We start from the raw sequence: 13765 nt of genomic DNA on the forward strand, positions 1-13765 counted from the left end.
CATTTTAAGTTCAGTTTGGCGATATTCAAGTGTCCTTCAAAGATAACCTTGTCCTCGAGATTTTGTTCAATTGCTTCCAAGTTTGAACCTTGTATTTTGTTTTCAACATTTTGTGAGTGGAGGATTGTGGCGGAGTTGGTTGACTCAGCGTTTAAAAAAAACAACTAATGAGTTGTGTTTGAAAAATCAACCCTCAAAACCAGTTTAACTTAGCAACATTAAATTTGGTAGAAATGTATATCATGAGTAGACCCGTAAAAAAGTGTCAATAATCTATGACTTAAAAATGACAGGAAGGCAGGCCTTTCAGTTTGAAGCTGCCATTTTTGGCCATTTCCAGGTGTCCATCAAAGACAAACTTGCCCAAGAGATTTTTCCCAACTGCTGCCAAATTTGAACCATGTATGCTAGACAGACAAATAAGGCTAGGTTATGAACGAATTTAGTTTTCAAGATGTTGTGAGTGAACAGCATGGTCGATTGACTCAACATAAAAAAAGGCCAGTTTGACTGATTTGTTGAATGCGGAGCATGGCACTGAAGTTGGATAACTCACCACAAACAAACAAAACTGATAAGTTGTGGTTAAATTTACCACCCAAAATTAGTTTCACTTAGCAACATGAAATTTGGTAGACATGTCTATCATGAGTCGACCCACGGAAAGTAACCTACAGTATACCCTCAAAGGCACAGGAAGTTGACCATTCGAGTTAGAAGCAGCCATTTTAGGCTCGGTTTGTCCTTTTCCAGTGGTCCTTCAGTGGTTGTGAATAAAATCTACACTCCCATTAAATATATGTAAGATAGATATTTTCAGCTTCGAGGTCATGAACTTGTCACAAAATGTCTCTGTAAGCAGGATTTGATGTAATCTTTGTGGACCAAAGCCTGATTAATTTCACCATTAGTGTGCAAAGTGTGTGTGTGTGCGTGTGTGTGTGTGTGTGTATATGAGTGCATGTGTTTGTGACTGTGAGAAATAGAGATTCATATAGTTGGAATTTAATATTCACGCGTGGAAAAAAAACTGTAAAATACATTTCTTCACTTCTCTTTTTTGTTTTGTTTTATTCATTTTTTCAATTCACGTTTCCAATGTACAGTTTATGTTATTGGAAGATAACGATGACAACAAAAAAAAGGCACAAATCCACAAGAAAAGATCTAGAAAATGCAAGGGGCAAGCTAACACACGAGTGAGAGAGTTGAAGGAGATAAAAAATCATTTTGGGGGTGTTACTGTTACAATTTTGGCCTTTAAATGTGAAGTTTAGCTTGGAATGACAACAGCACGACGACAACATTTAAAACAACAACAAAAATGTTTTTTTTTTATGCCGTCCTGCAATACAGTACAATACTTTATGGAAGCCTGGAGATGGCTTGGAAGTCCGGAGAGTGGACAGCGAACGTGCTGATTTGTTACCTTAATCATCTTTTCAAATTATGTATTCAAATATTTTTAAGGGTTTTTGACATATTGCACAAAAATGGTATATCAATAGGCTTCTGGCTCGGACAGTTTGTACAAACGTACAACAAAAACAGTCACATCACTGAACGCAACACACACACACACACATGCACGTACGCTCATGCACACATCTCAAAAACAATAGGCCAGAGGTCGATCTAAAAAAAAATAAAAATGAAAAAATCCCCCGAAGCAGAAACAATGGAGTTGGGACTTTTCCGTCATCATGGCAGTTATTGCTATCGCTGGATAAGTTCGTTTATCCAGTGGAGAGAAGGTGACTCGCTAAAGCCTAGTTCCCACAGCGGTCCAGTTCGGTCCAGTCTCAATACGATATAATTTTGCCAACAATATCACAGTTTCACGATACAGCTATATTTTCATGACATCTATGTCACAAAAAAAGTTTATAGGCGTTATTAAATATGATAACACGTTTTAGTCCGACATATAGCTGATATTTTAGCATTTTGTTTTCTGTAGTCATCATTGTATTTAGTATGTGTACACATTTAATACGTAATAAATCGTGTTTTCACCAATTCTCATAAAATTTAAAGTTGTCGAAAAGTTGTCGGTCCGCTACGATAATGATATTTTTGATAACAATACTGTATTGCATGATACATCGCGATATTATTGTCGCGCCTTTGGTGTATAACCATAGCCCAGTATGGTACCCCATCATAAATGTGCCAAAAAATGCGAAAGTACAGAACATTTCTTTTGTTCAATTTACAATATTTGGCAATGGAAAATGATCTGTCCTTCACTTAGGAGTTATTGTGTTGACCAAATTTTCTGCATTAACTATTTACGAGAAGTGTACCCAAGGTGCTGAAGTACATCATTTTTTTTGATACCCTCACAACATCCTTCATGTAGTATCAAATTATTGTGTTGAAATCCAACTTCTCCTGTTTGGCATTATGACTCACACGCAATTTTGATCAAAATACCTTAACAATTATTGATGATGAAAACACAAAATGTACTTAGCCTGACATCAAAGAGTTGACCAAATTTCCCCTGTTAACTTTTAACTGTTAACTGCCAATGGAAACATTCTAAATTGCGTACCGAACTGTGCTTCTCGGTGGAAACGGGGCTTTAAAAATTGAATTAATTGGAGAGTAAGCATGTTTAGTCCTCATGCTAAATGAATGGTAATTCCTTCATTTGGAAAAACTTGTGAGATCACACACACAAACGCACGCAAACACACAAGGTCACAAAGCAGCAGAATATTACCAGGGCAAAAAAAAAACAAAAACAAAAAACACAACTTTTGACCTGGCGATTTGTACCACTGTAGCAAAAAAAAAAAAAAACAATGACGCTAAAGGAAAGAAAAGATGTAATGAAAAAATAAACACACAGCATCTGGTGGGGAGAAAAAAAAGTCCAGACTTACAGACAAAATCATTTTAAAAACCCTGTTGATATATTATCTATATATATTTATATGTACAGTATATAAATACTGCATTATTCAACACATTGACTCCACCCCACTCCCCACCCACCCAGCATAGTGTGTATATATGTACAATTTCGGAATAGCTTCAGTAAATCCTACATGGCAGAGATAAATAACTTTCTGTGGTTCTGGGAATGAATTGACAAATAAATGAATCTATTGATTTTCTACCGGACGCCTCAGAGCTGTCAGTGAACGGGGGAAGGACGAAGACTAGAGACGAGGACTTTACTGGGTCCAGCTACCTGAAAACCAGGCAGTACCGAGCGAAGGAATTTGGGACGGAGGGTCGTCACGTCAGGATTGGGAATTTGAAGGGGACGGCCAGATGTCGCGTCGGTTGAAATGGGAGGAGGACTTCAATCCGCTGGTGTCTCGGTATTCGGGTCTGAAAGAAAGAGAATGCAGCATTGAGGAAAATGCTCGATTTTGGCTCAGATATCATAAAAGACTCATCAAAGCCTACAACGTTGACCAATTTCCCCCAGGGTAGGTGGAGTCGGTTGGTATAAGCATTGGAAATTAAGGCCTGCCGCACACTGAGCGATGCGGCCGAACACGCCTGAACTGGACAATCGTGCAAAAAATTGGCAACTCACACCCGCACAACTGGCAATTGACCCTCGCACACATACTTACTGTTTCAACAGAACAACTGCTATATATATATATCCATCCATCCATCCATCCATTCATCCATTTTCAACACCGCGTATCCTGGTTAGGGTCACGGGACGCTGGAGCCTATCCCAGCGAAAGGCGGACTACACCCTGAACTGGTCGCCAGTCAGTCACAGGGCACATTCGCACTCACATTCACACCATCACTGAGTGGGAACTGAACCCACGCTGCCCGCACCGAGTGGCAAGTGTACCACTACACCATCAGTGACCATATATATATATATATATATATATATTTCAGAGGCCATTCATTGACTAGACTTGCACATTTTGGTGACAGAGACTCGCCCAGCTTCGCTTTTTAGTCACATGTACATATACAATTCTAAATATAGTTAAGTAAGTATAGTTAAGGCTTGGTCTCCCTTTGTATCCAGAAATAAAATATTTATTAAGAAAGCTCTGGTGCATTTCAGTGACAGACATATATGCCCGGGAGTATTGTCGTATGCTCTTTCTGCACGTGTTGCTACTGCTTGTGTTCAAATAAAAGTTTTTTTAAAAGACAATAATTACCGCTTCATCGATGCTACTTTCGTTAGCCCCTCTATGGTGTTTTGTATAGTGTTAGCATTAAGCTAGTGGATGTTCACAGACGAAGTTGTTAATGAGGTTTGGTTAAATACACAACGTGTAATTCTCTTTGGTATCTGTTTCGTTCTACAGTAAACTTTAACTGGAAGTGGCAATAAACAACTTGAATTGTTCATTATCTGCCACACTGCTCTTTTTTGTTAAGTTTGCTGCCACCATCTAGCCCTCGTAACTCAAATTGTTGCTCGCAACTCAAGACAAAAGATTGGCCCTATCTTGAAAAACCTTGTAAGTTGGGTTACTCGCAAGTCGAGGTACCATTTTCTTTTCTTTTCGAGAGGAATGACAAGTTTATTTTTATATTCGTCCACCAGATGGCACTAATTCCCCCCCTTTCAAAACACACCACAAATAGTGAGCGCCTCACTATTGAACTGATACCGTGATCTCTCACCTGATGAGCAGCAGCATTCACCGTGTTGGGGGGGGGCGACCTCAATCCTCTAACGCCACCATGCCTTTCACCGGATCCTTCACTCGCATCTACAAGACGAGCCACACTCAATGAAGATATTCCACTTCCTCGCGTCCTTCCCTTCAGTCCTTCCTTCGTTCCTTCCCTCCATTACCTCGTCCAGCTCCTTGCGCGTCTCCTCCTCCATGCGGCGGATGTCCTCCATGTTCAAGTCGATCCACTTGTCAATCCAGCAGAACAACTGACGGTGGAAGTTGGTGAACAGGCGCTTCTCTTGCTGCGGAGGCACGTAAAGGAAATTGAGTTGCTGCGTTGGGTGGCGGCCGACCCAAAACCACCAAAACGGACCTTTTGGATGAAGCTCTCCACTTTGTTCTGCAGGCCCCACCACTTGAACTTGACCGTGACCAGCTTGTAGGCACACATGTGTGGGCAGTCTTTCTTGTTAGGGAGCTCCTTCTGCAGGAACAAACATGTATGTGTCAATTCCTGCACAACGTTTAGACAGCGTTAGTGATCAAATATATTCATAAATGATGGCTGAAATACAGGTGTAGCGACCAAACCACTTAATGTCCTAGTTATGAATACTCTGCATTGAATTTCATTCTCTGTTTCTTTATTGTTTTGATTTCTCCAGCAGCATGTTTAGGTGGCAAACTTGGGCCAGAATTAATTGCTCTCTGCTGGGTTCTGCCAGGTAGGAAGCGACCATACAACATTATAACTTCGCAACTATTTATGTTTGCTATTATCTTGTCTTCAAAATGGTCCATAAAAGACAGGTTGAGGCAGCAAACTGCAAACCTCTGCTGTTATTAAATACATGTACAAATGTCACGATTGCTTCAAGACACGGCCATCATACAACATGACCTCATTATGAACATTAGATCGTTTTTTTTTTTTTTTTGTTCTAATTAGAAAAGGTTCAGCAACAAACATTGCGTTTAGCCTCAAATACAAGCCTTAGCGAACTTATACGATGTAAGTCCGTACCCGCCAGTCTGGTCCTAGTGGGCCTCGTCCCGTCTTCACCGACTTGTACCTGCAGGGATCCTCCTCTGGCTTGTAGTCCTGCCGAGAAAATACAAAGAACACTTCACATCAATATGGTGTGCTTCAAAGTCCACACCAGTGGTTATCGAAATAGATTCTCAACCTTGGGCTCCACTTGGGTTCTGTCGGCAATGTCAAGGTAGACCACATCCACCTTCTTCCAGGTTTCTGCATCCAAACTGTGCACCTGAAACAATGACACGGCTGCTTTACGAATGCATGGCTTTCTGCGCTCAGCTCACATGGGAAAGCAATTCACAAGTTCTGACTAGAACTCGGAGAATGGATCGAACAGTGTATTCCACGTCTTAGCCGCCATTCATTGGATTCCTGTAAAATCTAGAAGAGAATGTCGACTCAATTTCTGTGGTCAGTTCACTCATGAAAACAAGTCATGAGTGCTGACTAGACTAGACTCGAAGGGATTGTACAGTTTACTTCCTGTATTAGCTGCCTTCCATTGGTTCTCTCAATTCTCGACAGTCGACTAACACGGGAAAACAAAGGGTCACAAGTGGCGACTACAACTCGAAGGAGGGATCATACAGTTTGTTTCCTGTTTTAGCTGCTTTCCATTGGTTCCCAATGGAACTAGAATGTAGAATCGCGTTGTGATGTCAGATCACACGTGAGAACCAGTCACGAGTTCTGACTAGAACTAGGAGACAGGATCATACAGTGCATTTCCTGCATTAGCTTCATGGCATTGGCTCAAGAATTCAAATAACATGAAGACATTTCCGACAACACCAGCAGCAAGGACACTCATGCAAAGCTCATTGTTACGTTATCCTGGCGTCCCAGGTCGGGTTTGTGCCACGTTTCGATCTTGATCAGGAAGTTGTCCTTCATGTATTCATTCTGCCGAGGGAGAAGAAACAGCGTTGGCGGTGACGGTGAAGAATAATATGGACAGACTGACAGACAGACAGACGCACGCACGCTCACACACACACACGGTCATGGTGCCTGACTACCATTGCTGTCTCTATGAGATCAAATGTCTGTCGTCAGCGATTGTGTTCTCTCAAAGTACATTTGAACATTACATTTACATTATACTTACAGTGATAACTATGTATCCAGGTGGAAGAAAGCAGCCAAAGAAAAAGAAAGAAAAAAGAGAAGACGATTGAGGGATTTTGAGACAAACAGAAAACTTGACGATACACTGTATTTCTTTTGCGTGTGTCCGTCCGTGTGTGTGCATGTGTGTGTGTGTGTGTGTGTGTGTATGTGTGAGAGAGAGGATCAGGTGATTGCATGCCTCCTCTCTCTGGCTGGACATCCAGTAAATTATTCAGGCCCTCCATCAGGGTGCCGCAGAAGCAAGAGACTAAGCCGACGTTACATGTATTCTGTTTTTTCATGTAAAATGGACAAGAATATGTTAAACCACATCATTAACATTAGCCTGGAGTATACAGGAGTGCATTGGTGTATGCTCGTTAGGACAACTGTGCTGTGAAACATGATGCTGTGTTAGTGTGAGTGCATGTACATGTATGTGTGTGTGTGTGTGTTACCTGTGCGACAGTATGGGTACGCATTCCAAGCTTTCTCGTGGATGTTGAGGGCCGAAGCCGGAGCTAACATTCTGACGAAGGACGGCACTTTACTGCAAGACGAGAGTGAAATACTTTTTGTTTCGGGACATGGAAATCGGGGTGTCAGTAGCTGAGTTAATGGAGCTATATTTTTTAATAAGTAGGGATCACCTATGAATATCTTCAGAGTGTGAAATTAATCTCAGCTGTCTAATATACTAGGTTCAAATTGGGTAGCAATCAGAAAACAATCTGTAGGACAGGTTTGTCTCGGAAGGACCCCTGTAAATGGCCCAAAACACTAATATGGCCGCTTCAAACCAAAATGGAAGACTTCCTGTGTGTTTTCCGGCATAGCTTATTGAGACTTTTTTTGTGGGCCTACTAGTTTTGGATATTTCTACCGAATTTCGTATTGCTGAGCAAAACTGGCTTCGAGGGCAAAATTCTCAAAATTATGTTTTCTGGGGAGTCCTCAGGAAATACAATGGCAGACTTCCTGTGTGTTTTCTAGCATGGCTTTTGAGACTTTTATGTGGGTCTACTCATGATAGACATGTCGACCAAATTTCATGTTGCTAAGCAAAACCAGCTTCGGGGGCTGAATTTTCAGAGTTGTCATGTTTTATGGCGAATAATCAAACTACGCCGCCATGCTCCACCCACACAAAATGCCAAAAAACAAAATTCCTCAACAGCTAGATTCGCCATCTGTCTTGTATAAAAGGTTCAAGTGTGCTAGCTATCAACCAATATCTTTATGACAAGTTTCTCTTTGAAGGACCCCTGTGGAAATGGCCATTAGGAGCCTAAAATGGCCACTGCAGTACTTCAGTGCTAAATGGCAGACTTTCTGTGTCATTTCCAGTATGGCTTCTTAAGACTTTATTGTGGCTCTACTGGTGATAGACGTGCTACCAAATTCCATGTGGTTAAGTCAAATTGGCATTGGGGGATTGAATTTTAAACCCCTTCTCCCCCCTCCTCACCCTTCTGTTACAGCTGTCATCCTACCTTTTTTTGTGATTAACATGTACATGCACATCCTTACCTCTGCAAATGGTAGATTTTGTGCGTGTATTGCCCCTTCTCTCCATCTTTCTCATAAGGTTCGTTTTTTAGCACCTCCACGCCTTCGCCGCCTCCTGTCTCGTTCTTGCTGGCCTCGGCCACCGAGTACAGCTGGCCCACTTGGTACTGCCAAGGGAGACAAACGCTTGCATGTTATTTATTGCTTAATTTTTTAAATTGACTGTATTCTTTATCAAGCTCTTATCCCTCCACACACACCCCAACATCTTGCTGATCCATGTGACTGCGGGAAGTGCAGAACAATGGCGGCCTTTCTTTCTTAATCGCATCTAATCCACTGCGTGCGTAACCTCGGCGCAAATCCGGACACAGGGCTTGGCGACGTCTTTGTTAACGCGGGGTCACAATGCGTTCAATGACACCACCTGCAAGCGAGGACTGCTGTGTTGACAGTATGATTTGGTTTTAGAGTCAGAAAAGCCTGGTTTCATGCTGCCTTCCTGGAAAATTTGTAAAAGTAGAGTACAGCCCTTATGCCATGATACAAATGCACATCGACAGCCTTTGCAGCCACTGCGTCTTGACGCATTTAGATAATTCGATGCATGGAGACCTCAGCGCAACAATTGCTTGCAACACAAAAGTGGCGTAACATTGCGCATCTGATATTTCCTCAGAAATTGATGGATTTGTGGGTCAATTTTAACCCCATGTCCCACATCTGCACATTATATACAGTGACAGCGAGCCAGGAAAAAAGATTTTAAAAAGAAAAACTGTGTGAAAAGGGCTTGTGTCAAAGATTTTCATGTGAGGCAAACGCATCCAAAATGGCGGGTCAACTTCGAGGGGTAAAGGATTCAACTGTGAAATGAACGCAGTTAAATGCCTTTTTCCATGTTCGTTGCCAATACCGTTCTGCCATCAGGTCAAACTGTTGCCCCAAAGGCGTAATAGTAGTCAATATTTATTCGTCTGTGCAATTTCAGGTAGAACTCGCCGAAGTGTGTGTTCACACAGCCACTGTTGCTTCACGCATTCAGATACTTAGATGCACGGCGATGTCAGCGGGACGATGACAGTTGTTTTCAATATAATAGGGGCGTCCAATGTGTATTGTATATAAAATACTGAGTAGTGGTTCATCTATGAAGTTAATATGTATAAACAACACATCACCCTCTATTTTGTCACGGGTGTGACTAGCATCTCAGGAATTTTGCCTAGCAACATGCAGCTGCACCATACACACAGGACAATGAAATGGGGAAAAAGTGTGAATGGATGCTTGTCACTAGTGACAAGGGGGTACATCCAGTTTGTATCAAGTAGTCTGCATTCTTTATCTTTTGTTCCAATCTATATTTTGTGTTTAATACAGAGTAGTAATCCTTGTCATTTTTACCCCCACGGGGAAGTGATTGCGTCTCTACATATTCTGCCTAGCAACGAGCAGCTGAGAAAACGTGACCAAGAGAAATACATTTTGTTGAGTGAAAATATCACGCCGCGATGACGCTTTGGGGCTGAGCAATTGTTAACATTAACAGACTGGAAATGAAACACACAACCGCTTCTTGAGGGAATTTCAAATCGAGGCCGGGTACTGTCTTTGTGGCACTTTCTGCCCCAAGGGAAAACCGCTACATCGCACATTTGTGTATGACTGGTCCGAGTAGATGTGAAGGTCAAGAATGGAGGAGATGCATCTCAGAGTCCTTCAGGCGCTTCTAAGCTCAGCTTGGCGTTGGCACGAAAAGAAAACAGGACCGACTTTTACGAGCCACCGGAGACGGATTTAAAGTCTTAAGAGCTTGTTCGATTGAAGATGTGCGCTTTAACGAGTTTCTTCAACGCCAAAAATCAACAGAGGTTTGGATAGAAACAAACCAAACCACTTTCACTAAAAATGAAAGAGCCCGCAATAAAGCACTTCTCTAAGACAAATGGATAATGGTGGTCTTGTATATTTGGATATATACAGATAAATACTTGTTTGTCGTGTGCTCATTTAGTTATTGTGTCTACCTGTTCTCGTCAACCTTCTACCTTGTGTCGACCAATCAGCTCTCTCCAGCCACTCGTGCCTTGTCCAGGTGTTCCTAGTTGTCTCGTCAATCTCTTTGTATTTAGTTCCCTGCTTTCGTTCGATTCATTGTCATTGCAGTATGTCATTGTCAGGTATCGTTGTCTCTGTCTGTGCCACGTCTTCGTTACCAGTCATGTTTTGTTGACAGTTTTAGGTTTATTCAAGTGTTTCTTTGTTACTTTGGTTATCTGTTGTGGGACTTTGTTTAGTTTTCTTTATCCATGTCCCTTGTTTGCCCCTTTTTTGGGAAATTAAATATAATTTTTTGAGACTCCTGCCTTGCCTCCCTGCACTTGGGTCCGCCACGTTTTTGCCTTGCCTTCCTCTCCTTCAAATAACCTTATATATATATATATATATATATATATATATATATATATATATATATATATATACACACACACACAGATATAAAAATATCTGTAAATCTGATAAGCATTGTATATAGTACAGTAAATAAACCAAGCGGCAACAACCTCGGCTAATTTCGTTAACCGTGTTACGTATGATGCAAAAATTAGAAATTTTAACTTACCTCTTCCACTGAGATAGGAAGAATCACCCTACTGCAGGACAGAAAAGAAGATGGCTATTAATACAAAAACATTGACTATGCGTTTCATTTTACTGAAAGACACATGCTGACGAATATGATCAATAATCAGTGGGAGAGTCGATTCTAAAAAGATTTGATAGTGACAGCCCTAATCATGACGTACCTAATTTGTGACTTCTTACTAATTGAGCTAACCGTCGACAAAGTGTATTCTAGATCATCCGGGCCACTTTGTCCACGTAGTTGTCGCAGTGATCTTTATGAATTGGGCTGTGCCAAACTACAGGCAACATCACAATGTACCCCTGTACAATTGTAACGCATAGCGGCTTTAATTCTTAGTGAATGAGCTAACTATACAATAGTCACAGTCCCAGACAACATTGTATTCGTGACATGGACGAACGTGACAGCTGCGAACTACACTATAGGCAACATCATGATGTACCTAAATTGTGGCTTTAATTCTTACTGATTGAGCTAACTGTTGACATGGCATTCTCTCGACCATCCCGACCACTTTGTCCATCGGGTTGCATTTGTGACCTTGACGAATGGGACAATCTCAAACTATCGGCAACATCACGATCTACCGGTGTTTAAAACGTGCTACCATGCTATGCTAGCGCCTGTACGGAAATACACTGCCTATGCCCAGTTCTATACTGCCCAACACAAATTATTTTCAAGCTACGGTTTTACGGACACATTGCGGCTTTAACTCTTACTGATTGAGTTAACTGTATAATGTTTCATGTATGTCTAAAAAGAACCGCCCAGACAACTTTGTATCGGTGACATTGACGAATGTGACCATGGGCAACATTACGATGTACCTAAATTATAGCTTTATTTGTTACTGATTGAGATACAGTAACTGTTGATATGAAACAGTATGAAACTATAGGCAAAATCACAATGTACCTGTCTTTAAAATGCTATGCTAATGGCGGTACAGAAATAGGCAACATATGCCCAGTTTGGGATTAATGCTGCCTTCGCTGCATGCCACAAATTATTTTGACGATGCTGTTTAACGGTTAACCACGACACATTGCGGCTATAATTCTAACTGTTGACATGGTGTACTCCGATCCATCCACACCACTTTGTACCCTGTTTTACAGTACAGATTGAGTACACATTGTGGCTTTAATACTTACTGATTGAGCTAACTAACTATACAAGCCACCCATACCACTTGGTCAATGGGGTTCAATCTGTGACCTTGACGAATATGACATTCCCAAATGATTGGCAGCATCATATTGTCCAATAGTTTGAAACATGCTAGCGCGCTACGCTATAGCGAAGTATGTCGCCTTTGTCCAGTTTGGCATAATCCCACTTTCTCTGTTGTCTAATCTGTGGCCCGACCCCGAATTGACACAGCTGCTGCTTGCAGGATCGTCCGAAAATAACAGTAATAATCATAATTAAAGCCAAAATACCAAGAAACAAAGTGTCAGATCTTGATACCAGGACTTTTTGCATTAATTGTAACTCATTTGTTACGATGTTTATTTTTAATCCCACAACATATCTGGATTATTCTGACAGGTGTGAGCATGGCAGCTATCGCTATTAAGAGCATTTAACACTTTTTAATTCACTTCCAGGCGCACCTCCGAGGGCCAGACTGTACCTAATCGCTACATGTCACTTTTTTTCCGTGTGGCGGTGGTGATTTATTGATTTAATCCACGTGATCACGCCATTAAAAAAAACTAACAAAAAAAAACAAAAAAAACAGGGCGCTGTACTAGGTGTGAGAAGATGGCCTTGCCCTTGCTCCTAAGTAGGCCTCAGGTACTAACACTAATTTATAGCTATAGGATCCTGACAAGGGCTCTAAAAAACCTAACATGATCTTTTTTTTAAAATTATTATTATTGATTTTGCTTCCTAGCTGCACACATTCCTCCAGAGTGGCCCCGTGAGGGGTTTCACCTTCACCGTGCATCCATCAAGAACATGGGAGCTGGAGGGAGAGAAGGAGGAGTGGGAGTCATGTCTGTTTCGCATTCCTTATGTTTTAGCATGTGCACAATGTGAAGGGCACAGCCGCCGCATGCCTTCGCCGGATGCTGCACGTCAGGATGAGGAGGATGATGATGATGATGATGATGATGATGATGATGCAAGAGCCTTCATCATCTCCCGCGCTTTATGCGGTGAAAATATGACATCCAACCCCCTTCCTCCTCCTCTTCATCCTCTCATCCTCCATCCTCAATGTCGCGCGCACACACGCATACTTACAATTCTTTGATGAGCATCGTTGGGCAAGCTGCGGATGTACAAAGGCTTTAAAAAAAAAATCCGTCAAATGCCTGTTTTCTCCTCTTCCTCTTCCTCTTTTTCACCAGCTATGTCATTCTAGCTCCACAAGCCGCCGACAGGCTGCTGGCGTGGACGATGACTTCCTTCCTGCGCGCGGCCTGCTGCTGCAGAAAGGGGACGCCGTGCATGGGAGGGGAGGAGGGAGGGTGGTGGTGGAACGGGCGGGTCCATGTGGGACATAATGAGGGGGAGGGTGGAAATTAAATAGCAGTAATTAAGCGGAGAGTTGAGCCATTAAGTTCCAAAACGCACGCCACGAACTAATAATTCATAGTAATTGTAGTGAGAAGTTGTATGGCCTTGGTGACTGGCCCTTTAAGGATGTGCCGTGGGCGTCATCGCAGGTTAGCTGACGTCACGCGGCAAGGCATCGTCGGCGTCATGAGAAATGACGCCTATCAAGTTGCAGCTCGATGTGACGTCAATGTGACACGTCTGCGTGAGAGCTCGTGCACTCAACATGGACACAACATTAGGCACACCGCTTAA

At 42.0% G+C, this 13765-nt stretch overlaps 1 protein-coding gene across 1 annotated transcript; it reads right to left on the reverse strand.

Annotated features, from left to right (window-relative positions):
- Positions 1–1051: 1051 nt before the first annotated feature.
- pitpnab (phosphatidylinositol transfer protein, alpha b) lies at positions 1052–13425 on the reverse strand. The gene is made up of 12 exons (XM_061752418.1): positions 13196–13425; positions 10913–10943; positions 8308–8453; positions 7236–7327; positions 6776–6783; positions 6496–6570; positions 5813–5896; positions 5650–5727; positions 4999–5109; positions 4805–4927; positions 4630–4718; positions 1052–3345 (listed from the first exon to the last, which is right to left on the reverse strand). Exons 1-11 carry the CDS (start codon positions 13210–13212, stop codon positions 4671–4673), a joined length of 813 nt encoding a protein of 270 aa, XP_061608402.1. The 5' UTR covers positions 13213–13425; the 3' UTR covers positions 1052–3345; positions 4630–4670.
- Positions 13426–13765: the final 340 nt, after the last annotated feature.

Source organism: Phyllopteryx taeniolatus, chromosome 17 (genome assembly GCF_024500385.1).
Source record: "Phyllopteryx taeniolatus isolate TA_2022b chromosome 17, UOR_Ptae_1.2, whole genome shotgun sequence".
NCBI classification, from domain to species: Eukaryota; Metazoa; Chordata; class Actinopteri; order Syngnathiformes; family Syngnathidae; genus Phyllopteryx; species Phyllopteryx taeniolatus.